The 27,433-nt window shown below is 39.1% G+C and overlaps 2 protein-coding genes across 2 annotated transcripts in view; one reads left to right on the top strand and one right to left on the bottom strand.

The window, feature by feature from the left end:
• Window positions 1-102: 102 nt before the first annotated feature.
• Window positions 103-4,614, bottom strand: paqr8 (progestin and adipoQ receptor family member VIII). The gene is made up of 2 exons (XM_062550471.1): window positions 4,398-4,614; window positions 103-3,207 (listed from the first exon to the last, which is right to left on the bottom strand). The coding sequence occupies exon 2, from the start codon at window positions 3,048-3,050 to the stop codon at window positions 1,923-1,925; it is 1,128 nt and encodes a 375-aa protein (XP_062406455.1). The 5' UTR covers window positions 3,051-3,207; window positions 4,398-4,614; the 3' UTR covers window positions 103-1,922.
• A 1,744-nt stretch (window positions 4,615-6,358) lies between these two features.
• The window catches only part of crcp (calcitonin gene-related peptide-receptor component protein), a 28,983-nt gene continuing 7,908 nt past the window's right edge, over window positions 6,359-27,433 (top strand). The window contains exons 1-5 of the mRNA XM_062550468.1: window positions 6,359-6,451; window positions 6,578-6,614; window positions 7,159-7,254; window positions 7,374-7,468; window positions 7,822-7,879. Coding sequence (XP_062406452.1) covers window positions 6,444-6,451; window positions 6,578-6,614; window positions 7,159-7,254; window positions 7,374-7,468; window positions 7,822-7,879 — 294 coding nt within the window. The 5' untranslated portion in view covers window positions 6,359-6,443. The remainder of the gene's footprint in view (window positions 6,452-6,577; window positions 6,615-7,158; window positions 7,255-7,373; window positions 7,469-7,821; window positions 7,880-27,433) is intronic.

Below are 27,433 nucleotides of genomic sequence, written 5' to 3'. Positions count from 1 at the left end.
TATGCTGCTAATGTACCTGGCTTAAACATTTTCAGTGGATTTAACCAATTAAAGGGGTGATGATTGAGTAATGAGTTGGACTGAATTATTGGACTGGATGGATTTAATACATAATATTTTTTATTGCATATGATATGTGATCAAAGACAAAAAAGTGATACAATGTCACAACCCACAGACATTTCAAGTCATGTTTTTTTTATATATATATAGCTAGGCCCAGTTACAATCAGTCTGTATAATAATCCTGAATTCAAAATACATTAAAGCCACAATACAAAAGTGTTGGTCTGCTTTAACAAGATTGCTGAGGTAATGATTCAGAGGTTACACAGTATGCGTCTGCAGTACACAGTTCTCAAATGTATTGATATTAATCGACATAACACCAAGCCTGGACGAGAGAGAGAGAGAGAGAGAGAGAGAGAGAGAGAGAGAGAGAGAGAGAGTGTGTGTGTGTGTGTGTGTGTGTGTGTGTGTGTGTGTGAAATGACCTCATCCTGGCCTGTTTTATAAAGGTGAATGTAGCTTCAGTACAGGCAGTACAATGTGGCCTTGTTGTTGATAAACATGAGAGGTAAGCAAGACCAGATTCATGGTACTGTGAGCAAATATAGAGAAGGAACATTATAGACAATGCTCTACATGTATCACTAAAAAAATAAATTATTATGATCCTTGACTCTTATGTTCTTTAAATATTTGGTGATATCAGGCAACATACAGTATGTGCAACACGACATAACATCATACTTGGAGTCTTTCTGGATAGGTTGTGTTCTATGGTCAATGTAGTAAACAATGTTAAAGTTCTGTGATGTTGTTCTGGACCCTGGAGGAATTAATCACAAAATGTAAAACATATCCTTGACTTAACTCTGGATTTTTGGCTGTTTATCCCTGCCAACAACTTTGCCAAAATACAAGCCTTCTAAAACACTGCTTACAATAGGTTTGCATAACAAGGTACTCAACAGCTTTCTCTGTTCTGTATTGAGTGAAATTAGAATAGCTGTTAAATCATGTTTCAACAACTTCACATGTGTAAACAGTACATGTCGCCTGTACGACAAGCTTCACAAAAAACTCTTGCTAGAGGAATAGCCTTCAGAGTTAGTTGCTAGCAGCATATAGCCTTCATATGCACTTGCATTAAGACAAAGGTACTTTCTAATTAGATCAGAAACAGATTGCCCAATCAGATTTGTCATTAACCAATTCGCTTCTGGCTAAAAGAGAGAGAAAAAAAGACACATCAGCAAAAAATAATAAAAACAGATGTCGTTCAAACCCCCTCTCCTACCACCCTCTCTCTATTAGTGAGTGAGGTTTCACTCGGGCCAAAAAAAAAAAAAAAAACTAATCCAGCTTTACTCCTCCATTCAATCTTTTTAGGCACGGCGGCTGACGAGACTCCAAAGCTGGCTTTCAAGTAGGCCAGAGCAGCCGGTGGTTCCAGGAGGAATGTTGTCTGAGCTATAGATTAAAGCACAATGGAACGAACACACCACCCACCAGGGTTGCCACTGTAAACTCACAAATGCTGACCTTTTTTTGAGGGGCTGACATGCTAAGATGATACAGCCAACACACAACAGAACCCAAATAAAGTCAATCCTCTTGCATGTGCAGCATTAGAGCTCTAACTGATAACAGCACTGGAACAGTTTTGATTTGCAAGTGCACATATGGCAAAGTGGTCTGTAAAAGACCAAGTTAATCGTTCATATGACAACCGTAATGTGCATACTTCATGTTATATTACATCCATTTATTTATAAATAATCATATGAATATTTCATAAATATTGATATGTTTCAATACAACTCTTAAGTCAGTGGTATCTACCCATCTTCACTCAAAGCAAATTGAGATTTAGTCTAAACAAAAAAAAAGAAGAAAGATGGCGAGAGGTCGTACGGCTATTTGTTTTTCAGCTGCTTTTCAACAGTCCTGTGCATCCAGCCTGCCGTGGCCAAGCAGCACAGCGCCAGGAGGAAGAAGGAGACACTCGCTCCCACGACGAGCCCTTCCCCGTGGACCTCCAGGATGGCTTCCCGCCGCGCCACAAAGTCCCTGAAGAGCGCCTCCAGCTGGCACACGGTGCACATCGACAGGAAGAGGTGGAACACCTGGTGGGCGTGGCCGACGATGTCGCAGCGGCCCGGCAGGAAGCACTCCGGGAACGGGTAGGAGAAGAAGAAGGCGGCCATCAGGAAGAAGGCCACCTGTGCGGCGTGGAACGGCAGCGCCGCGTCCCGCTCCCAGTCGCCCGTCGCCAGCCGGTGCACCACGGGGCTGATGTCCAGGAAGTACGCCAGGGAGGTGGGGATGAGCTGGCACACCTTGCGGCGCAGCGGGTACGGCCGGCGGTAGTGGGCCTTGGCGAAGCAGCAGCAGGCGCAGGAGAGCCACGCCAGCAGGGCGGCGCCGGGCAGGAAGAGGGCGCCGAGGCCCGCCGTGCGGCGCCAGGCCGCCTCGGCGCAGTAGAAGAAGTGGCCCAGGGCGCAGCCGTACTGGTAGACGGCCACGCCCACGTAGTCCAGGAAGAAGAGCGAGTAGTGGGCCAGCTCGGAGCGCGACTGCAGCAGGTGCGCCGCCACGCTGCACGCCAGGTACGTCAGCGACGAGAGCACGTACAGCGCCAGGGGCAGCGCCGAGAGGTCCAGCCGCAGCGGGTGCCCGCCGTCGCCAACGCCGCCACCGCTGGCATCGCCGACGTCGCCACCGGACACGGCCAGCAGCAGAGCCCAGCAGCGCAGCAGCAGCACAGGCGCGGCCAGCAGGTGCGTCCAGACGTTCAGCGACTCGTTGTGCCACTGGAAGACGCTCAGCAGGTAGCACCTCCAGGACTGGCCCGTGGGCCTGTAGCCGGACAGGATGTAGGGCTCGCGGAACAGGCTGGGGACGTCGGCGGCCGCCACCGTGGGTTTGGGGGCGGGGAGGGCGGGGAGGGCGGCCGGGAGGGAGGTGGAGAGGCGCGGCAGGCTGCCCAGCTGCTTCACGGTCAGGGACAGCGTGCTCAGGCGCTGCAGGACGACTGTTGACATGACGAGGAGTGGGGAAGTGGATGGTGGAAGAAAGTAAAACAAGCAAAGAAAAAAAGAAAAGGGGAAAAAAGGGAAGGAGACAAGAGAATACAAGACAAAAGAAAAGAGGAGAAGAGAGGGAGCAAGGAAGGGTCAGGAGGAAGATTGTCCAGATGTCCTGTGGATGAAGGAAAAGGATAATTACATGGCGCTATAGATACACACAGTACAAAGGTTTTTACAGAGGTGTCTTTTGACCATCAGTGAACTGGTTCCGATTAACCGATCCGAACCGATTATGTTCAGAATTCTTTGACCTTTGGCGCGATCTAGTGAATCAGCCTGCATTTCCACCAGTGTTGAATGGAACCAAGGTTGCCCCATCAATTGAGGATGTTGCATTCATAACTGGACTGTACAATGACACGCCCACTCCGGTACACAAACACACAAAAGAAATACAGTACATTTTTGGGGTCAGCTCCTAACCAACTTTTCAGGTTCTGAGCAGAGCTCATTAACAGTCCCACACACAAATGGGACTGAAATGACTGAGATTCTTTCTTTCCATTTTTTTTTTTTTTTCAAAAAGTGCACCTGAGAGGTTTTCAAACTGGTGATTGCATTATGCTGATAAAATGGTAGTGCCTTTAAAACACACAGTACAGTATGTTTGCACCAGGTTGTTATGACATTCCTCATGACTCAAGGGAAGAAGTTGACATACAAATGACAGGCACACCCTTCGAGACATTCGAGTCCAAGGAAAAGATTGAACAGTCATGCATTATTTATCACTGTTATTTCTGAACAAGTATTGTTGGACAGGCTTGGAGGAGGAGGAGGAGGAGTAGGGTTGCAACAACACCTAGTCCCACAGGCTAAGATGAGATGAAGCAACAGCAAGAAAAACAACTTTTGTGGTTGCTACCTCATGGTCATGTATGTAGTAGATCATCACGTAAGATGAAGATTAAAATCACTGTCTCTCACTACATTTCGCTGTGAAGCTAGTTGTACAGGTTTTGACCTAAAAACTGCAGTCACTGCTGCTACAGCCTAGTTGTAAGCTGGTCCCTGAGGAATTACAAATCAGTGGAGAGTAGGCTAAGTGTCCATTATCTGAGTCCATGTCTAAATGAATACAAAGCAGACTGGTTTGAGGCTGACTCTACTTATATGGTAATATCATGAGGAAAATGGTTATTATTTTATTACATTTTACAGCATCATAGGCAATGTTTAAAATGTCTCCAAATTTCATTCACACCTAGCTGATTTAAGATTCCTAATTCAGGCTAAAGGTTAGCAACGATCAGTCTTAAACACAATTTCACCTCTCCTAAATGTATACGAACAGCAACTCACCTTGGTAACACCTCTTCTCTCGAGAACACCTGTTGCTTGTTTGCGCTTACAGTCTCATCTAGGGCTTCCGTAACACGGGGGCTTCAGACCTCCATTCTCATATCCGAGGTAACTCTGAGCAATCACATCTGTAACCCCGGTATTTAGTTGAACTTTCGTCGCTCAGTTGCCCACTGCGAGCTAGTGTGTGATTGTTGACATTTTCGAGTAAACTCAAATCACGAGAACGCTGAGCTGAAGCAGCGCATAAGTGCGCTCTGGAGACGGGGCGGAGTTGGGTTGAATGCCTTCCAGTACTAAACACACCCACCAACATTTCAGTTGCGGCGGTATAGCTCCCTATGAAACCATGAATTTTGCCCATAATGCCAATTAACCTTGAATTCTACAGTAAATATACAGCCTATGACACATGTTTTTGTCATGGTGTTATTAATTGACAGATATAGGCCTAATGCTGTAAATAAACCGACGTTTGCTCATTGTCTTTGGTTGTCTCTGCCAGTACTTAAAAAGGCTGCCTATAGAATAAAAGAGCAAATAAAAAATAAATAGAACAAATGTGACCAAATAGCCTTCATGTCCATTGATAGCACCCACCAGCTGGTAGGCTATTGGCCAGAACATGCATACCCATCAAACAAGACAGTACAGTAGCCTAGCTATGACTAGGCCTACACATAGCCTACACAGAGAACCAACAGATGAACAGTAAAACACATGGATAAGACCAGTACAATGCAGACTGTTCATATTGAAGGTGTGGGAATGGATTAAGAGTTTAGGCATTAGGGGTGTGATTACAAGTTTGGTTTGCCTTACACCATGTTTTGAGTTTGTTTCAAAATTGGAAAGTTGTTGCCCTGTATCATCTCAGTGGGTACACTATTCCAGTTTGTGTTGGCTCTGATTTAAAAGGCCATTTGTCCTAATTCAGTGGTTCTCAATTTTTTTACAATGAGTACCACCTCAGAGAACAATTGGCTTTCCAAGTACCAGTATGACCAGCATTGAAATAAAGTAGCGTAGGCCAATTTAGATTCACATTGATACTGTTTTGCATTGTGTTGTTTTGTTTTTTCAAGAAAGATAAAAACTTCAAAAATGTAAAGATTTTTCATTATAGGCCTACTTGTATATCATTCAAAGGGATTATTTTGTCTTCATGAAATAAAACATCTGGGAGGCTCCCAGAGTACCACAACAGAGAGTCTGCGTATTACCATACCCGTACCACAGTTTTGAGAACCACTGTCCTAATTTATCTGTATGACATTACACAGTCCTCTCTGGTGGTTGTTCTAGCTGCTGTAGCTGTCTGTTAAGGTATAGGAGTGTGCACAGGACTCTGTATGAATTAGTTGCCTATAATTGTGCTCCATTGTTGCTTTATTATGAGTTCCAAGCCTGAAGCATTTGGCCCACCACTGCCATTAGTCCTTGGTAATAGGGGTGTGATCTCTCAACCACATGCACAATAGTTGCTTGTTATTGAACCACAGCCTCCGCCTAGGCCTAGATTACAGCTGACATGGTGAATTTCCTCTGAAAGAGTATCTATTATCCTTAATGGGTTCCCTGCCTTTTTGTAATCAAATGAACAATAATTAACAGAGAGGGATGTGTTGGGTGTGGCCAGTCCACTGATACTAAAGGGCATGACTCTCACAGCTTAAGCAGGACGATGAAACATTAAGTAGAAACCACAAAAAGACAAGAACTAGGCCTACTAGGCTATACCGAAACTTCTACTGGCATTGAATGCCCGGTAGATGGCATAATAGAGTTGCACAGAATCCTACCGTGGATATGCGAAACTTCGTTTCCAGCATCTTTTTCGCATTTCTTACTTATTCGTGTTTCCATTACTTTTAAACTTATAGAATACTGGCCTTGGTTGCCTGATAATTTGTATGCCATACCATCCTGGTGAATAATTTTGTGCGACCTCATGTGTCTGTTTTCTAAAGATCAAACTAGGAACTAATGTAACGTGGACGTTATACTTGACGGGATATTGAAGAAGTCGGACAATAGTACATCAACATGGACGTGTAAGCAACACTACCTTCTTATTGGTGGCTCTAAACCTGTTGAGAAGTTTTTCATTGTGTATATATATAAAGCATTATTGATTTCGTTTAATGTGGTGTTTAAACATATTGACATTTGCTTTTCAGGAGGGATGCAAATGCGGGAATGCTAAGCAACTACGAGGTGAGGTTAGCTTCTACATTGCCAATGCCAGATAGTGGCTAATAAATGTTCTGTTGCCAGTGTTAATACGTTTTCCTCCGTTAGGCTATCCTTGTTTAGTGAAAGTGACTCAAATAATTCAAATAACTCAAATAATTCCGGGATTACACCCCCTGTTTGGTTAATACAGTGCCCTCCATAGGTATTGGAATACATGCTAAAGAGGAATATAAAATCATCTTTTGGAACCCCTATGTGTTAAAATTCTCATAGAGGCAGGCAGATTTATTATTATAATTTTTTTAAATAAATATATTTTTTAAATGCCAGTTATTTCATGGATCCAGGACACTATGCACCCTGCTAAAGCCCCTTTGGCCTTTGGAATTAAAATAGCCCCACATCATCACATAGGCCTACCCATAATCATACCTAGAGATGGCATGGTTGTATTACAGTTAGCCTATTAGCTGGTTTGATTTGTACTGAGTCAATTTTAGCATGTGTTCCCATACTTATGGAGGGCACTGTATATTGAGTTGTGTTTGCCCATTATTTTTAACAGGTGTATCAACTCCTCACAGACCTCAAAGAGAAGAGGAAAGAAAGCGGTAAAAAACACAGCACGGGCCAGCAGAATCTGAACACCATTATGTATGAGGTCAGATGGCACATAATAATTTTGCATGTAACATTAAAATTGAAATATAACGAAGATACTTCCAGATGCATACAATTTTACATGTTATGCTCATTGTATGTGTTTATTTCCGCCTGTAGACTTTGAAGTACCTTTCCAAAACGGCATGCTCGCGACAGAATCCCGAGATTGTGAAGGATTTTCTCAACACCATGCGCGACCACAAACTCACCAAGTTAGTGTTTTAAGCAAGTTTATGTGTGCTTCATATAATGTCCTGCTTCGACAAGGCAGTCAGAAAGATCTGACATTTCAATCGAGGAGTAGCCTACTAAGCAGTGGGCTGTATTTCATTAATAAAGTCGATTACACTACCCTAGATAACAGTAGACTAAGAATCAATTTGATGATAGCTTTCCTTCCATTTAAAGAATTGTGACAGTGTTTACTGTGTATGTGCCTGTTATGTGGAGGTCTTGGTTGGTGTGAGAAGGTGGTTTTCCTGATCGGTTACAGTTTTTACAAGCTTCTGTAGGTTCCTGTTTCAGGCAAGCAGACGCTGATCTATTATGTGTTTTTGACCAACAGAGCAGAGAAGCTTCAGCTCCTAAATCACAGACCTCAGACTGCTGTAGAGATCCAGCTGGTGAGATACTTTGCTCTTTCATCTGTTTCCTGTTAGTGTGCATATCTCTGGTACCCTCGAAATCCAGAGTTCTTGTGAGAACACAATTTGAATTGTGTCTGCAAGATACTCTGGCAATGAGCAATGATGCAAGTTACTTTTACCCCAAGCATCAGGGGAAACCAATCACATCGGTGTATCTGATATAGGGGGACCAGAGGCAAGCTACGCTAATGACGACAGCGCTGCAAAGTTCAAAGTCAGTAAATATTTGTCGTAGTGTTATCCAATTGCATCGAAGTCCGGAATCAGTCACAATAAACATTGGACGTAGTGTTATCCAATTGCGTGCAGTGAAATTTTCGAACGCATGCTTAGAAAGATTACCAGGGTCTGGATTTTCCAGGCTATATCTCTGCCCTGAGATGGCCTCCAAACCACTAAATGAGTTTTTGGGTGACAGAGGTGACGTATCATCAGTGTTGGGGAGTAACGCATTACATGTAATTGAGTTACGTAATTTAATTACAAAATAAATGTAACAGTAATATATTACAGTTACTGTAGAAAAATGTGTAATTCAATTACAGGTACTTTTGAAATTTTTCAAAATTACAATTTGAATTACATCTCAATATTGTCAGCTAAACCTGGCAAAGAATATTGTATGTAAAAAGAACTGTTTCCCTCCACAGCCATAGCTTGTTACGGGACCTTCTGATATGCTCTATCATGTCTACAGTGCCATCAGCGTAGGCCTACATGCCTGCCTGTGAACGTGTTATGATTATCATTATATTATCCTCACAAAAAATGTGATGCTAATTCATGAATTGAATGCCCTTGCTGCCTTGTGCGCTTGTATAGAACTGCTCGGCAGCCTGTAGACCAAGGCCGAAATCTTCGCATGGATTTGGGGACTATATATATCATAAAAAAATCGGAAAAGTAATCAAAAAGTAATCAAAAGTAATTACAGTGCATGAAAATGCACTGTACTGTTCTTCCTAGGCTTCTTATTACAGTGCATGAAAATGCACTGTACTGTTCTTCCTCGGTCTTCTTCTTCTTATTATTACAGTGCATGAAAATGCACTGTACTGTTCTTCCTATTCTTCTTATTATTACAGTGCATGAAAATGCACTGTACTGTTCTTCCTAGGCATTTTATTACAGTGCATGAAAATGCACTGTACTGTTCTTCCTAGTATTCTTCTTATTAGAGTGCATGCAAATGCACTCTACTGTTATCCGACATCTTCTTATTATCGATATTATTCTTCTTCAGACACTTTTTGTGCGTTCAATTCAGCTTCAACCGTTTAACGTAGAAACTTCATTCAAACTGCGCTGCGTAGGTCTTACTTAGGTGACTTCAGCTATGTTTTTTTCAACTTTGAAAACTTTATCGTTGAATTTATATTAATTTTTTAAACCATTTTTACTCCCATAGACTTAACATTGGATTATGACATCATAATAGGGCAATTAGAATCTTATGCCAGGTGGCCAGCCCCACCTGCAGCAGCTCTCTCTCTCTCAGGCTTTAAGCATACAATATCTCTGAAGACTACACATATCCTGTTAAACTGTTTCCTCTGTCCACAACTGTTTCAAAATAAAAGTCCTCCCTGCAATAATACACTATTAAATCATTTAACCATTGAAACTACTCAACTATTTAACTGTTCAACCATTCCAACTGTCAGTTATCATCCACTATGCCTCCAGTCAACTACATGAAACCTCCATGTACCTAGCAACCAACATAGCAACCATTAAAATTAAGCGTTTATGACCGTTTCCATAGCAACCAACATGATTTTACTACAGTAACTTCTTTATTCCTGATAGTGGCCACCATAGATACCCTATCAACAAATGTTTCAAAATAAAAGTCCTCACTAGCAAGTTAGCTAGTTAGCATGGTTAGCATTGTTAGCATAGTTAGCTTTTTTAGCATAACTGCTAGAAATGGTTAGCTAAGTTAGCTAATCAACCTGGTTAGCATTGTTAGCATAGTTAGCATTTTTAGCATAACTGTTAGAAATGATTAGCTAAGTTAGCTAATCAGCCTGGTTAGCATTGTTAGCATAGTTAGCATTGTTAGCATTTTTAACATAACTGCTAGAAATCATTAGTTCAGTTAGAACTGTAATGTTTAAGCTTTAAACTGTCTACCTTCACACTATCAGCTTTCTTTAAACTATGCAACCACCATGTTTACCCTAGCTACACCTTAGTAACTATATCTACATTATCTACTGTATCTATACATTTTTGCATTTTCATGCACTCGTAATTTCCCTGGAATTACATTCTCTAGTTATTTTTCTTCTTCTAACGCTCGCAATTCAGCTTGAACCGTTAAACGTAGAAACTTCATTCAAACTTCGTTGCGTAGGTCTTGCTTATGCCATATGTGCTTTGTATTTTTCAACTTTGTAACTTTTATACTTTTTGAACTATTAAATAAAAACTATTAACAATTTCCCCATAGACTTAACATTGCTCATTATGACATCACGGCAGCAATTAGAATGTTACGCCAGGTGGCCAGTCCAGGTGCAGCAGCTCTCTCTCTCTCTCAGGCTGGCTCTCTTGAGACTACATTTTCTGTTCCCCTGTATCAACTGTATCAACATAAGTCTTCCTAATTCCATCCAACTTTCTATCCATTCATCTTCTTCAAACCATTCACTCATTCACCCATTCTAAACAGTCTGCCTATCAACATCAATTAGACGCTCTACATTCAACTTTTAAACAATCTACTCTGTCTCAGGCTGGCTCTCTTAAGACTAGCCAGTTAAATTGATTACACCTGTATCTGTATCCACTACTCTCAGTAGAGAGCTGTGTCTCTCCACTCTACAAGAATATAAGGCACATTCCATCCAACTTTCTATCCATTCATCTTCTTCAGACCATTCACTCATCCACCCATTAAACTGTCTATCAACATCTATTAAACAATCTGCCTATCAACATCCATTAAACTCTCTGTCTATCAACATTAATTAGACTATCTACATTCAACTTTAAAATTATTTACTCTGTCTCAGGCTTTAAGCATATACACTCTGGCTATCTTAAGACTAGCCAGTTAAATTGATTACACCTGTATCAACTACTCTCAGAGAGCTGTATCAGTGTCTCTCTTAACAAGAATATAAGGCACATTCCATCCAACCTTCTATCCATTCATCTTCTTCAGACCATTCACTCATCCACCATTAAACTGTCAATCAATATCTATTAAACAATCTGCCTATCAACATCCATTAAACATTCTGTCTATCAACATTAATTAGACTATCTACATACAACTTTTAAAGTATTTACTGTGGGTCCCTCTCAAGCAGCGTTTATATGTCCTCCCTCGCTCCTCGATCCTCAATGATCTACATAAAGAAAGATAGAAGAAGGGCTAGACTATCCCATTGTTGCCGCTCCATCATTCTTTATGTAGATCAGTGAGGAGCGAGAGAGGACGCGTAAACGCTATATGAGAGGCACCTTCTGTCTCAGGCTTTAAGCATACAATCTCATTAAGACTACAGATCCTGTTTCACTACTTCCTCTGTCCACAACTGTTTCAAAATAAAGGTCCTCACTGCTATAATACACTATTAAATCATTTAACCATTGTAACTACTCAACTATTTAACTGTTCAACCATTCCAACTGTCAGTTATCAAGTATGCCTCCAGTCAACTACACGAAACCTCCATGTACCTAGCAACCAACATAGCAACCATTAAAATTAAGCGTTTATGACCGTTTCCATAGCAACCAACATGATTATACTGCAGTAACTTCTTGTTTACTGATAGTGGCCACCATGGATACCCTAGCAACAAATGTTTCAAAATAAAAGTCCTCACTAGCAAGTTAGCTAGTTAGCATGGTTAGCATAGTTAGCATTGTTAACATAGTTAGCATTTTAGCATAACTGCAAAAAAACATCTAACTAAGTTAGCTAATCAACCTGGTTAGCATTGTTAGCAATTTTACCATTGTTAGCATAGTTAGCATTTTTAGCATTATTGCTAGAAATCATCAGTTAAGTTAGCTAATCAACCTGGTTAGCATTGTTAGTTTAAGTTAGCATTGTTACCATAGTTAGCATTGCTAGCATAGTTAGCATTGCTAGCATAGTTAGCATTTTTAGCATAACTGCTAGAAATCATTAGCTAAGTTAGCTAATCAACCTTGTTAACACTGTGAGCATAGTTAGCATAGTTGACATTTTTACCATTACTGCATGAAATCAGTAGCTAAGTTAACCAATCAACCTGGTTATCTTTGTTACCATAGTTAACATTTTAACATGAATAGAAATCATTAGTTAAGTTAGAACTGGAATGTTTCAGCTTTAAACTGTCTACCTTCACACTATCAACTCTCTGTAAACTATGCAACCACCATATTTACCCTAGCTACACCTTAGTAACCATATCTACATTATCTATCTATTTTTGCATTTCATGCACTGGTAATTCCTTGGAATTGCATTTCTAGTTATTATTACAGTGCATGAAAATGCACTGTACTGTTCTTCCTATTCTTCTTATTACAGTGCATGAAAATGCACTGTACTGTTCTTCCTAGGCTTCTTATTATTATTCCACTACTTCTTCTAACGCTCGCAATTCAGCTTGAACCGTTTAACGTAGAAACTTGATTCAAACTTTGCTACGTAGGTCTTACTTAGGAGACCTGTGGAATATATTTTTCAACTTTGTAACTTTTATACTTTTTAAACTATGAATTAAAAACTATTTAAAATGTCCCCATAGACTTTACATTGCTCATTATGACATCACGGCAGCAATTAGAATGTTACGCCAGGTGGCCAGTCCAGGTGCAGCAGCTCGCTCTCTCTCTCTCTCTCAGGCTACATACACTGGCTCTCTTGAGACTACATTTTCTGTTCCCCTGTATCAACATAAGTCTTCCTAATTCCATCCAACTTTCTATCCATTCATCTTCTTCAAACCATTCACTCATCCACCCATTCTAAACAGTCTGCCTATCAACATCAATTAGACGATCTACATTCAACTTTTAAACAATCTACTCTGTCTCAGGCTTTAAGGATACACTCTGGATCTTAAGACTAGCCAGTTAAATTGATTACACCTGTATCTGTATCCACCACTCTCAGTAGAGAGCTGTGTCTCTCCACTCTACAAGAATATAAGGCACATTCCATCCAACTTTCTATCCATTCATCTTCTTCAGACCATTCACTCATCCACCCATTAAACTGTCTATCAACATCTATTAAACAATCTGCCTATCAACATCCATTAAACTCTCTGTCTATCAACATCAATTAGACTATCTACATTCAACTTTTAAATTATTTACTCTGTCTCTCTGGCTCTCTTAAGACTAGCCAGTTAAATTGATTACACCTGTATCAACTACTCTCACAGAGCTGTATCAGTGTCTCTCTTAACAAGAATATCAGGCACATTCCATCCAACCTTCTATCCATTCATCTTCTTCAGACCATTCACTCATCCACCCATTAAACTGTCAATCAATATCTATTAAACAATCTGCCTATCAACATCCATTAAACATTCTGTCTATCAACATTAATTAGACTATCTACATACAACTTTCAAAGTATTTACTGTGGGTGCCTCTCAAGCAGCGTTTATATGTCCTCCCTCGCTCCTCGATCCTCAATGATCTACATAAAGAAAGATAGAAGAAGGGCTAGACTATCCCATTGTTGCCGCTCCATCATTCTTTATGTAGATCAGTGAGGATCGAGGAGCGAGAGAGGACGCGTAAACGCTATATGAGAGGCACCTTCTGTCTCAGGCTTTAAGCATACAATCTCATTTAGACTACAGATTCTGTTTCACTACTTCCTCTGTCCACAACTGTTTCAAAATAAAGGTCCTCACTGCAATAATACACTATTAAATCATTTAACCATTGAAACTACTCAACTATTGAACTGTTCAACCATTCCAACTGTCAGTTATCATCCACTATGCCTCCAGTCAACTACATGAAACCTCCATGTACCTAGCAACCAACATAGCAACCATTAAAATTAAGTGTTTATGACCGTTTCCATAGCAACCAACATGATTATACTGCAGTAACTTCTTGTTTCCTGATAGTGGCCACCATGGATACCCTAGCAACAAATGTTTCAAAATAAAAGTCCTCACTAGCAAGTTAGCTAGTTAGCATGGTTAGCATAGTTAGCATTGTTAGCATAGTTAGCATTTTTTAGCATAACTGCAAAAAATCATCAACTAAGTTATCAACCTGGTTAGCATTGTTAGCACATTTAGCATTGTTAGCATAGTTAGCATTTTTAGCATTACTGCTCGAAATCATCGGTTAAGTTAGCTAATCAACCTGGTTAGCATTGTTAGTAAAGTTAGCATTGCTAGCATAATTAGCATTTTTAGCATAACTGCTAGAAATCATTAGCTAAGTTAGCTAATCAACATTTTAACATGAATAGAAATCATTAGTTAAGTTAGAACTGGAATGTTTCATCTTTAAACTGTCTACCTTCACACTATCAACTCTCTGTAAACAATGCAACCACCATGTTTACCCTAGCTACACCTTAGTAACCATATCTACATTATCTATCTATTTTTGCATTTTCATGCACTGGTAATTCCTTGGAATTGCATTTCTAGTTATTATTATTAAACTTCTTCTTCTAACGCTCGCAATTCAGCTTCAACCGTTTAACGTAGAAACTTCATTCAAACTTTGTTGCGTAGGTCTTGCTTATGCCATATGTGCTTTATATTTTTCAACTTTGTAACTTTTATACTTTTTAAACTATTAGTTAAAAACTATCACCATTTCCCCCATAGACTTAACATGGCTCATTATGACATCACGGCAGCAATTAGAATGTTACCCCAGCTGGTCAGCCACCTGGGCACCAACTGTCAGTTTCTCTCAGGCTCCTCTCTGAAGACTACATATTCTGTTCCCCTGTATCCTCTGCGCACAACAGTATCAAAATAAGTCCTCCTAATTCCATCCAACTTTATATCCATTCATCTTCTTCAAACCATTCACTCATCCACCCATTCTAAACAGTCTGCCTATCAACAACATCAATTAGACGCTCTACATTGAACTTTTAAACAATCTACTCTGTCTCAGGCTGGCTCTCTTAAGACTAGCCAGTTAAATTGATTACACCTGTATCTGTATCCACTACTCTCAGTAGAGAGCTGTGTCTCTCCATTCTACAAGAATATAAGGCACATTCCATCCAACATTCTATCCATTCATCTTCTTCAGACAATTCACTCATCCACCCATTAAACTGTCTATCAACATCTATTAAACAATCTGTCTAACATCCATTAAACTCTCTGTCTATCAACATTAATTAGACTATCTACATTCAACTTTTAAAGTATTTACTGTGGGTCCCTCTCAAGCAGCGTTTATATGTCCTCCCTCGATCCTCGATCCTCAATGATCTACATAAAGAAAGATAGAAGAAGGGCTAGACTATCCCATTGTTGCCGCTCCATCATTCTTTATGTAGATCAGTGAGGAGCGAGAGAGGACGCGTAAACGCTATGAGAAGCACCTTCTGTCTCAGGCTTTAAGCATACAATCTCATTAAGACTACAGATCCTGTTTCACTACTTCCTCTGTCCACAACTGTTTCAAAATAAAGGTCCTCACTGCAATAATACACTATTAAATCATTTAACCATTGAAACTACTCAACTATTGAACTGTTCAACCATTCCAACTGTCAGTTATCATCCACTATGCCTCCAGTCAACTACATGAAACCTCCATGTACCTAGCAACCAACATAGCAACCATTAAAAAGTGTTTATGACCGTTTCCATAGCAACCAACATGATTATACTGCAGTAACTTCTTGTTTCCTGATAGTGGCCACCATGGATACCCTAGCAACAAATGTTTCAAAATAAAAGTCCTCACTAGCAAGTTAGCTAGTTACCATGGTTAGCATAGTTACCATGGTTAGCATAGTTAGCATTGTTAGCATAGTTAGCATTTTTAGCATAACTGCAAAAAATCATCAACTAAGTTAGCTAATCAACCTGGTTAGCATTGTTAGCAAATTTAGCATTGTTAGCATAGTTAGCATTTTTAGCATTACTGCTAGAAATCATCGGTTAAGTTAGCTAATCAACCTGGTTAGCATTGTTAGCATTGCTAGCATAGTAAGCATTTTTAGCGTAACTGCTAGAAATCATTAGCTAAGTTAGCTAATCAACATTTTAACATGAATAGAAATCATTAGTTAAGTTAGAACTGGAACGTTTCATCTTTAAACTGTCTACCTTCACACTATCAACTCTCTGTAAACTATGCAACCACCATGTTTACCCTAGCTACACCTTAGTAACCATATCTACATTATCTATCTATTTTTGCATTTTCATGCACTGGTAATTCCTTGGAATTGCATTTCTAGTTCTTCTTCTAACGCACTTAATGCAGCTTCAACCGCTTAACGTAGAAACTCCATTCAAACTATGTCGCGTAGGTCTTACTTACGCGATGTGGGCTTTGTATTTTTCAACTTTGTAACTTTTATACTTTTTAAACTATTAGTTAAAAACTATTACAATTTCCCCCATAGACTTAACATTGCTCATTATGACATCACGGCAGCAATTAGAATCTTACGCCAGGTGGCCGGCCACCTGGGCACCAACTGTCAGTTTCTCTGGCTTTAAGCATACAGTCTCTCAGAAGACTACATATCCTGTTAACTGTTTCCTCTGTCCACAACTGTTTCAAAATAAAAGTCCTCACTGCAATAATACACTATTAAATCATTTAACCATTGAAACTACTCAACTATTGAACTGTTCAACCATTCCAACTGTCAGTTATCATCCACTATGCCTCCAGTCAACTACATGAAACCTCCATGTACCTAGCAACCAACATAGCAACCATTAAAATTAAAGGTAGGGTATGGAATGAGCTTTGTTGGCCATTTTTGCAAAATCACTTGAAATCCTATTCCTAACCCACTTATAGCCACTAAGTTGGAAGCACTGAAATGTAAATTAAACACGTCAATCATCTGCGGAACGGGCAGGGCTCGAAAAACTCCAGCCAATAGAATTCCTCACCCCATACCATCATTTCACAGCTCGTTCGTCAATCTAACGTCTTACTCCTCTTCCTCCTCCCCACCGCGCGCGACCCTTTCGAAAGCTGGTGACCGCGAGTCAGTGCTGAAACGAAACCAACTGCCTGCTGCTGCACGTCCATGTTCCCCTCTTGTTGTATGTGTCACTTCATTTCTATACAAACTAACTAAGGCAGCGGATATCTACGGAAACTCAATCACCCACGCAATAAATAAGCTATGTAGCAAAAATTACATTTTACCGTGACACGAAGAGTGCTGTAGCCTAAACATGAAATCGAAACTTAACAGCTTGGAGCTACGGTGGAATAGGCGAACCAACGGGCCAGCACTAAACTTGGATATTTCAGGAGATAATCGCCCTGGTAAGAACAAACCAGATTCTGTTCAAATATACACACCTATGGCTACTGAACCATATGTACTACAACCCTTTGGAGGTGAATAAAGAATGTAATTGGGGAAGTTGATGTGAGTGATTGTATGGAGACTAGAGCTCATAGTGCTGTAGACGCCAGGCTGGCATTTCATTTAGCCTGGCTCGCTCTCGCGCTGCGCTTTTGAATTGTCGCTCGTGCATGGAGGGCGGGACTTGAGGTTGTATATGTTCAAACTCTGCCGTCCGTTTTGCTAATTCCGTACCCAACCTTTAAGTGTTTATGACCGTTTCCATAGCAACCAACATGATTATACTGCAGTAACTTCTTGTTTCTTGATAGTGGCCACCATGGATACCCTAGCAACAAATGTTTCAAAATAAAAGTCCTCACTAGCAAGTTAGCTAGTTGGCATGGTTAGCATTGTTATCATATTTAGCATTTTAACATAACTGCTAGAAATGATTAGCTAAGTTAGCTAATCAACCTGGTTAGCATTGTTAGCATAGTTAGCATAGTTAACATAGTTAACATTTTTACCATAACTGCATGAAATCAGTAGCAACAATCAACCTGGTTATCATTGTTACCATAGTTATCATTTTAACAGGAATAGAAATCATTAGTTAAGTTAGAACTGGAATGTTTCAGCTTTAAACTGTCTACCTTCACACTATCAACTCTCTGTAAACTATGCAACCACCATGTTTACCCTAGCTACACCTTAGTAACCATATCCACATTATCTATCTATTTTTGCATTTTCATGCACTGGTAATTCCTTGGAATTGCATTTCTAGTTAAACTTCTTCTTCTAACGCTCGCAATTCAGCTTCAACCGTTTAACGTAGAAACTTCATTCAAACTTTGTTGCGTAGGTCTTGCTTATGCCATATGTGCTTTATATTTTTCAACTTTGTAACTTTTATACTTTTTAAACTATTAGTTAAAAACTATCACCATTTCCCCCATAGACTTAACATTGCTCATTATGACATCACGGCAGCAATTAGAATGTTACCCCAGCTGGTCAGCCACCTGGGCACCAACTGTCAGTTTCTCTCAGGCTCCTCTCTGAAGACTACATATTCTGTTCCCCTGTATCCTCTGCGCACAACAGTATCAAAATAAGTCCTCCTAATTCCATCCAACTTTATATCCATTCATCTTCTTCAAACCATTCACTCATCCACCCATTCTAAACAGTCTGCCTATCAACAACATCAATTAGACGCTCTACATTGAACTTTTAAACAATCTACTCTGTCTCAGGCTGGCTCTCTTAAGACTAGCCAGTTAAATTGATTACACCTGTATCTGTATCCACTACTCTCAGTAGAGAGCTGTGTCTCTCCATTCTACAAGAATATAAGGCACATTCCATCCAACATTCTATCCATTCATCTTCTTCAGACCATTCACTCATCCACCCATTAAACTGTCTATCAACATCTATTAAACAATCTGTCTAACATCCATTAAACTCTCTGTCTATCAACATTAATTAGACTATCTACATTCAACTTTTAAATTATTTACTCTGTCTCAGGCTTTAAGATACTCTGGCTCTCTTAAGACTAGCCAGTTAAATTGATTACACCTGTGTCAACTACTCTCAGAGAGCTGTATCAGTGTCTCTCTTAACAAGAATATAAGGCACATTCCATCCAACCTTCTATCCATTCATCTTCTTCAGACCATTCACTCATCCACCCATTAAACTGTCAATCAATATCTATTAAACAATCTGCCTATCAACATCCATTAAACATTCTATCTATCAACATTAATTAGACTATCTACATACAACTTTTAAAGTATTTACTGTGGGTCCCTCTCAAGCAGCGTTTATATGTCCTCCCTCGATCCTCGATCCTCAATGATCTACATAAAGAAAGATAGAAGAAGGGCTAGACTATCCCATTGTTGCCGCTCCATCATTCTTTATGTAGATCAGTGAGGAGCGAGAGAGGACGCGTAAACGCTATGAGAAGCACCTTCTGTCTCAGGCTTTAAGCATACAATCTCATTAAGACTACAGATCCTGTTTCACTACTTCCTCTGTCCACAACTGTTTCAAAATAAAGGTCCTCACTGCAATAATACACTATTAAATCATTTAACCATTGAAACTACTCAACTATTGAACTGTTCAACCATTCCAACTGTCAGTTATCATCCACTATGCCTCCAGTCAACTACATGAAACCTCCATGTACCTAGCAACCAACATAGCAACCATTAAAAAGTGTTTATGACCGTTTCCATAGCAACCAACATGATTATACTGAAGTAACTTCTTGTTTCCTGATAGTGGCCACCATGGATACCCTAGCAACAAATGTTTCAAAATAAAAGTCCTCACTAGCAAGTTAGCTAGTTACCATGGTTAGCATAGTTAGCATTGTTAGCATAGTTAGCATTTTTAGCATAACTGCAAAAAATCATCAACTAAGTTAGCTAATAAACCTGGTTAGCATTGTTAGCAAATTTAGCATTGTTAGCATAGTTAGCATTTTTAGCATTACTGCTAGAAATCATCGGTTAAGTTAGCTAATCAACCTGGTTAGCATTGTTAGCATTGCTAGCATAGTAAGCATTTTTAGCGTAACTGCTAGAAATCATTAGCTAAGTTAGCTAATCAACATTTTAACATGAATAGAAATCATTAGTTAAGTTAGAACTGGAACGTTTCATCTTTAAACTGTCTACCTTCACACTATCAACTCTCTGTAAACTATGCAACCACCATGTTTACCCTAGCTACACCTTAGTAACCATATCTACATTATCTATCTATTTTTGCATTTTCATGCACTGGTAATTCCTTGGAATTGCATTTCTAGTTCTTCTTCTAACGCACGCAATTCAGCTTCAACCGCTTAACGTAGAAACTCCATTCAAATTTTGACGCGTAGGTCTTACTTACGCGATGTGGGCTTTGTATTTTTCAACTTTGTAACTTTTATATTTTTTAAACTATTAGTTAAAAACTATTACAATTTCCCCCATAGACTTAACATGGCTCATTATGACATCACGGCAGCAATTAGAATGTTACCCCAGCTGGTCAGCCACCTGGGCACCAACTGTCAGTTTCTCTCAGGCTTTACAATCTCTCTGAAGACTTCTGTTCTGTTCCCCTGTATCCTCTGCGCACAACAGTATCAAAATAAGTCCTCCTAATTCCATTCAACTTTATATCCATTCATCTTCTTCAAACCATTCACTCATCCACCCATTCTAAACAGTCTGCCTATCAACATCAATTAGACGCTCTACATTCAACTTTTAAACAATCTACTCTGTCTCAGGCTGACTAGCCAGTTAAATTGATTACACCTGTATCTGTATCCACTACTCTCAGTAGAGAGCTGTGTCTCTCCATTCTACAAGAATATAAGGCACATTCCATCCAACATTCTATCCATTCATCTTCTTCAGACCATTCACTCATCCACCCATTAAACTGTTTATCAACATCTATTAAACAATCTGTCTATCAACATCCATTAAACTCTCTGTCTATCAACATTAATTAGACTATCTACATTCAACTTTTAAATTATTTACTCTGTCTCAGGCTTTAAGAGTAGGCTACTCTGGCTCTCTTAAGACAAGCCAGTTAAATTGATTACACCTGTGTCAACTACTCTCAGAGAGCTGTATCAGTGTCTCTCTTAACAAGAATATAAGGCACATTCCATCCAACCTTCTATCCATTCATCTTCTTCAGACCATTCACTCATCCACCCATTAAACTGTCAATCAATATCTATTAAACAATCTGCCTATCAACATCCATTAAACATTCTGTCTATCAACATTAATTAGACTATCTACATACAACTTTTAAAGTATTTACTGTGGGTCCCTCTCAAGCAGCGTTTATATGTCCTCCCTCGCTCCTCGATCCTCAATGATCTACATAAAGAAAGATAGAAGAAGGGCTAGACTATCCCATTGTTGCCGCTCCATCATTCTTTATGTAGATCAGTGAGGAGCGAGAGAGGACGCGTAAACGCTATATGAGAGGCACCTTCTGTCTTAGGCTTTAAGCATACAATCTCATTAAGACTACAGATCCTGTTTCACTACGTCCTCTGTCCACAACTGTTTCAAAATAAAGGTCCTCACTGCAATAATACACTATTAAATCATTTAACCATTGAAACTACTCAACTATTGAACTGTTCAACCATTCCAACTGTCAGTTATCATCCACTATGCCTCCAGTCAACTACATGAAACCTCCATGTACCTAGCAACCAACATAGCAACCATTAAAATTAAGCGTTTATGACCGTTTCCATAGCAACCAACATGATTATACTGCAGTAACTTCTTGTTTCCTGATAGTGGCCACCATGGATACCCTAGCAACAAATGTTTCAAAATAAAAGTCCTCACTAGCAAGTTAGCTAGTTAGCATGGTTAGCATTGTTAGCATAGTTAGCATTTTTAACATAACTGCAAAAAATCATCAACTAAGTTAGCTAATCAACCTGGTTAGCATTGTTAGCAAATTTAGCATTGTTAGCATAGTTAGCATTTTTAGCATTGCTGCTAGAAATCATTGGTTAAGTTAGCTAATCAACCTGGTTAGCATTGTTAGTAAAGTTAGCATTGCTAGCATAATTAGCATTTTTAGCGTAACTGCTAGAAATCATTAGCTAAGTTAGCGAATCAACATTTTAACATGAATAGAAATCATTAGTTAAGTTAGAACTGGAATGTCTCATCTTTAAACAGTCTACCTTCACACTATCAACTCTCTGTAAACTATGCAACCACCATGTTTACCCTAGCTACACCTTAGTAACCATATCTACATTATCTATCTATTTCTGCATTTTCATGCACTGGTAATTCCTTGGAATTGCATTTCTAGTTATTACAGTGCATGAAAATGCACTGTACTGTTCTTCCTATTCTTCTTATTACAGTGCATGAAAATGCACTGTACTGTTCTTCCTCGGTCTTCTTCTTCTTCTTATTCTTCTTCTAACGCACGCAATTCAGCTTCAACCGCTTAACGTAGAAACTCCATTCAAATTTTGACGCGTAGGTCTTACTTACGCGATGTGGGCTTTGTATTTTTCAACTTTGTAACTTTTATACTTTTTAAACTATTAGTTAAAAACTATTACAATTTCCCCCATAGACTTAACATGGCTCATTATGACATCACGGCAGCAATTAGAATGTTACCCCAGCTGGTCAGCCACCTGGCCACCAACTGTCAGTTTCTCTCAGGCTTTACAATCTCTCTGAAGACTACATATTCTGTTCCCCTGTATCCTCTGCGCACAACAGTATCAAAATAAGTCCTCCTAATTCCATCCAACTTTATATCCATTCATCTTCTTCAAACCATTCACTCATCCACCCATTCTAAACAGTCTGCCTATCAACAACATCAATTAGACGCTCTACATTCAACTTTTAAACAATCTACTCTGTCTCAGGCTGGCTCTCTTAAGACTAGCCAGTTAAATTGATTACACCTGTATCTGTATCCACTACTCTCAGTAGAGAGCTGTGTCTCTCCATTCTACAAGAATATAAGGCACATTCCATCCAACATTCTATCCATTCATCTTCTCCAGACCATTCACTCATCCACCCATTAAACTGTCTATCAACATCTATTAAACAATCTGTCTATCAACATCCATTAAACTCTCTGTCTATCAACATTAATTAGACTATCTACATTCAACTTTTAAATTATTTACTCTGTCTCAGGCTTTAAGAGTACTCTGGCTCTCTTAAGACTAGCCAGTTAAATTGATTACACCTGTGTCAACTACTCTCAGAGAGCTGTATCAGTGTCTCTCTTAACAAGAATATAAGGCACATTCCATCCAACCTTCTATCCATTCATCTTCTTCAGACCATTCACTCATCCACCCATTAAACTGTGAATCAATATCTATTAAACAATCTGCCTATCAACATCCATTAAACATTCTATCTATCAACATTAATTAGACTATCTACATACAACTTTTAAAGTATTTACTGTGGGTCCCTCTCAAGCAGCGTTTATATGTCCTCCCTCGCTCCTCGATCCTCAATGATCTACATAAAGAAAGATAGAAGAAGGGCTAGACTATCCCATTGTTGCCACTCCATCATTCTTTATGTAGATCAGTGAGGAGCGAGAGAGGACGCGTAAACGCTATGAGAGGCACCTTCTGTCTCAGGCTTTAACCATACAATCTCATTAAGACTACAGATCCTGTTTCACTACTTCCTCTGTCCACAACTGTTTCAAAATAAAGGTCCTCACTGCAATAATACACTATTAAATCATTTAACCATTGTTAAATGAATTAAAACTACTCAACTATTGAACTGTTCAACGATTCCAACTGTCAGTTATCATCAACTATGCTTCCATTCAACTACATGAAACCTCCATGTACCTAGCAACCAACATAGCAACCATTAAAATGAAGCGTTTATGAACGTTTCCATAGCAACCAACATGATTATACTGCAGTAACTTCTTGTTTCCTGATAGTGGCCACCATGGATACCCTAGCAACAAATGTTTCAAAATAAAAGTCCTCACACTAGCAAGTTAGCATGGTTAGCATAGTTAGCATTGTTAGCTTAGTTAACATTTTTAGCATAACCGCTAGAAATCATTAGTTAAGTTAGCTAATCAACCTGGTTAGCATTGTTAGCATTGTTAGCATTTTTAGCATAACTGCAATAAATCATTAACGTAGTTAGCTAATCAACCTGGTTAGCATTGTTAACAAATTTAGTATTGTTAGCATAGTTAGCATTTTTAACATTACTGTTAGAAATCATCAGCTGAGTTAGCTAATCAACCTGGTTAGCATTGTTAGTAAAGTTAGCATCGTTACCATAATTAGCATTGCTAGCATAGATAGCATTTTTAGCATAACTGCTAGTAATCATTAGCTAAGTTAGCTAATCAACCTGGTTAGCACTGTTAGCATAGTTAACATTTTTACCATAACTGCAAGAAATCAGTAGTTAAGTTAACCAATCAACCTGGCTATCATTGTTACCATAGTTAACATTTTAACATGAATAGAAATCAGTTGTTAAGTTAGAACTGGAATGTTTCAGCTTTAAACTGTCTACCTTCACACTATCAACTTTCTTTAAACTATGCAATCACCATCTCTACCCTAGCTACACCTTAGTAGCCATATCTACATTACCTATCTATACATTTTTGCATTTTCATGCACTGGTAATTCCTTGGAATTGCATTTCTAGTTATTATAGTGCATGAAAATGCACTATATTGTTCTTCCTAGGTTTCTTATTATTATTATTTTTCTTTTTCTTCTAACGCTCGCAATTCAGCTTGAACCGTTTAACGTAGAAACTTGATTCAAACTTTGCTACGTAGGTCTTACTAAGGAGACCTGTGCAATATATTTTTAAACTTTGTAACTTTTATACTTTTTAAACTGTAAATTAAAAACTATTAAACATTTCCCCATAGACTTAACATTGCTCATTATGACATCACGGCAGCAATTAGAATGTTACGCCAGGTGGCCAGTCCAGGTGCAGCAGCTCCTCTCTCTCTCTCAGGCACACTGGCTCTCTTGAGACTACATTTTCTGTTCCCCTGTATCAACTGTATCAACATAAGTCTTCCTAATTCCATCCAACTTTCTATCCATTCATCTTCTTCAAACCATTCACTCATCCACCCATTCTAAACAGTCTGCCTATCAACATCAATTAGACGATCTACATTCAACTTTTAAACAATCTACTCTGTCTCAGGCTTTAAGGATACACTCTGGATCTTAAGACTAGCCAGTTAAATTGATTACACCTGTATCTGTATCCACCACTCTCAGTAGAGAGCTGTGTCTCTCCACTCTACAAGAATATAAGGCACATTCCATCCAACTTTCTATCCATTCATCTTCTTCAGACCATTCACTCATCCACCCATTAAACTGTCTATCAACATCTATTAAACAATCTGCCTATCAACATCCATTAAACTCTCTGTCTATCAACATTAATTAGACTATCTACATTCAACTTTTAAATTATTTACTCTGTCTCTCTGGCTCTCTTAAGACTAGCCAGTTAAATTGATTACACCTGTATCAACTACTCTCACAGAGCTGTATCAGTGTCTCTCTTAACAAGAATATAAGGCACATTCCATCCAACCTTCTATCCATTCATCTTCTTCAGACCATTCACTCATCCACCCATTAAACGGTCAATCAATATCTATTAAACAATCTGCCTATCAACATCCATTAAACATTCTGTCTATCAACATTAATTAGACTATCTACATACAACTTTTAAAGTATTTACTGTGGGTGCCTCTCAAGCAGCGTTTATATGTCCTCCCTCGCTCCTCGCTCCTCACTGATCTACATAAAGAAAGATAGAAGAAGGGCTAGACTATCCCATTGTTGCCGCTCCATCATTCTTTATGTAGATCAGTGAGGATCGAGGAGCGAGAGAAGACACGTAAACGCTATATGAGAGGCACCTTCTGTCTAAGACTTTAAGCATACAATCTCATTAAGACTACAGATCCTGTTTCACTACTTCCTCTGTCCACAACTGTTTCAAAATAAAAGTCTTCACTGCAATAATACACTATTAAATCATTTAACCATTGAAACTACTCAACTATTGAACTGTTCAACCATTCCAACTGTCAGTTATCATCCACTATGCCTCCGGTCAACTACATGAAACCTCCATGTACCTAGCAACCAACATAGCAACCATTAAAATTAAGTGTTTATGACCGTTTCCATAGCAACCAACATGATTATACTGCAGTAACTTCTTGTTTCCTGATAGTGGCCACCATGGATACCCTAGCAACAAATGTTTCAAAATAAAAGTCCTCACTAGCAAGTTAGCTAGTTAGCATGGTTAGCATTGTTAGCATAGTTAGCATTTTTAGCATAACTGCAAAAAATCATTAACTAAGTTAGCTAATCAAACTGGTTAGCATTGTTAGCAAATTTAGCATTGTTAGCATAGTTAGCATTTTTAGCATTACTGCTAGAAATCATCGGATAAGTTAGCTAATCAACCTGGTTAGCATTGTTAGTAAAGTTAGCATTGCTAGCATAATTAGCATTTTTAGTAGGGGTGTAAAAAATAACCGATACGTATCGGTAATCATTCGGAACGTTAACAACGCGAGTGCATCGGTAGGCAAACCCCTGGATCGGTTTAAATGTACTATGAATCGATAGATAAATCGATTTTAAAATGACGAATCGGAAAACTAACGTTACAAGTTATGATAGGCTACTTTCAAAATCGTAAGACCAACCGTGATTTGCTAACACAGCGCCTAGCCTTCTCCAACGAGGGTACTGTAAGTAGCGTCATTGCTAGACAGTGGCAGCAACAAACTTGTCAAGTTTAGTGAAACGCAGATAACGCTGACGTGAACGTGTGTTGCAGTATCCTGAACTAAGACATTCAGTCGTAAGCACAAGCCTCAAAACTAGCTTCAGGCTACAACAAACACCCCTTGTCATCATCCTCCTGCATTCCCCTTTCCCCGTGTCTCCCCAAATGCTTCGGTGCCTTACTGTATGTTCGGTGCAGGTCTGAAAGTTGACTGAGGAGGGTAGTGCCTACCTGTCATGTGTTGAACGCGGTTCTCACAACGTGCGTTAGTAACCCTCCTTATTTATGAAAGGTAATCCAGACAGACACTCTTTCCCAAGAGCTACAGCTACATCACATATTTCTAAACTATTGTGATTGGTTCAGCAGCTAAGTAGGCTATAGGGTGATATGAATGTATCTCTATTAATTGGCCGAGTGATTTCGTTTAGAGGCATTTGGCCACGTTCTTATTATCAAAATGTTTGTTCAGTCTTTCAATCCAGTCAATCAAGTCTTTTGGAAAAAATGTAATTAATGACATGCAATTGTAGCCTAACTTTTCTCATGCCATTTAAAGTAGCAAAAAAAAAAAAAAAAAAAATCTGCAGTAGCCTATGGAAAATAAAATGAGATTAAGAAATAAGA

This window comes from Sardina pilchardus, chromosome 12 (assembly GCF_963854185.1).
Source record: "Sardina pilchardus chromosome 12, fSarPil1.1, whole genome shotgun sequence".
In the NCBI taxonomy this organism is placed as follows: Eukaryota; Metazoa; Chordata; class Actinopteri; order Clupeiformes; family Clupeidae; genus Sardina; species Sardina pilchardus.
This window is presented reverse-complemented; position numbering and strand designations above follow the sequence as displayed.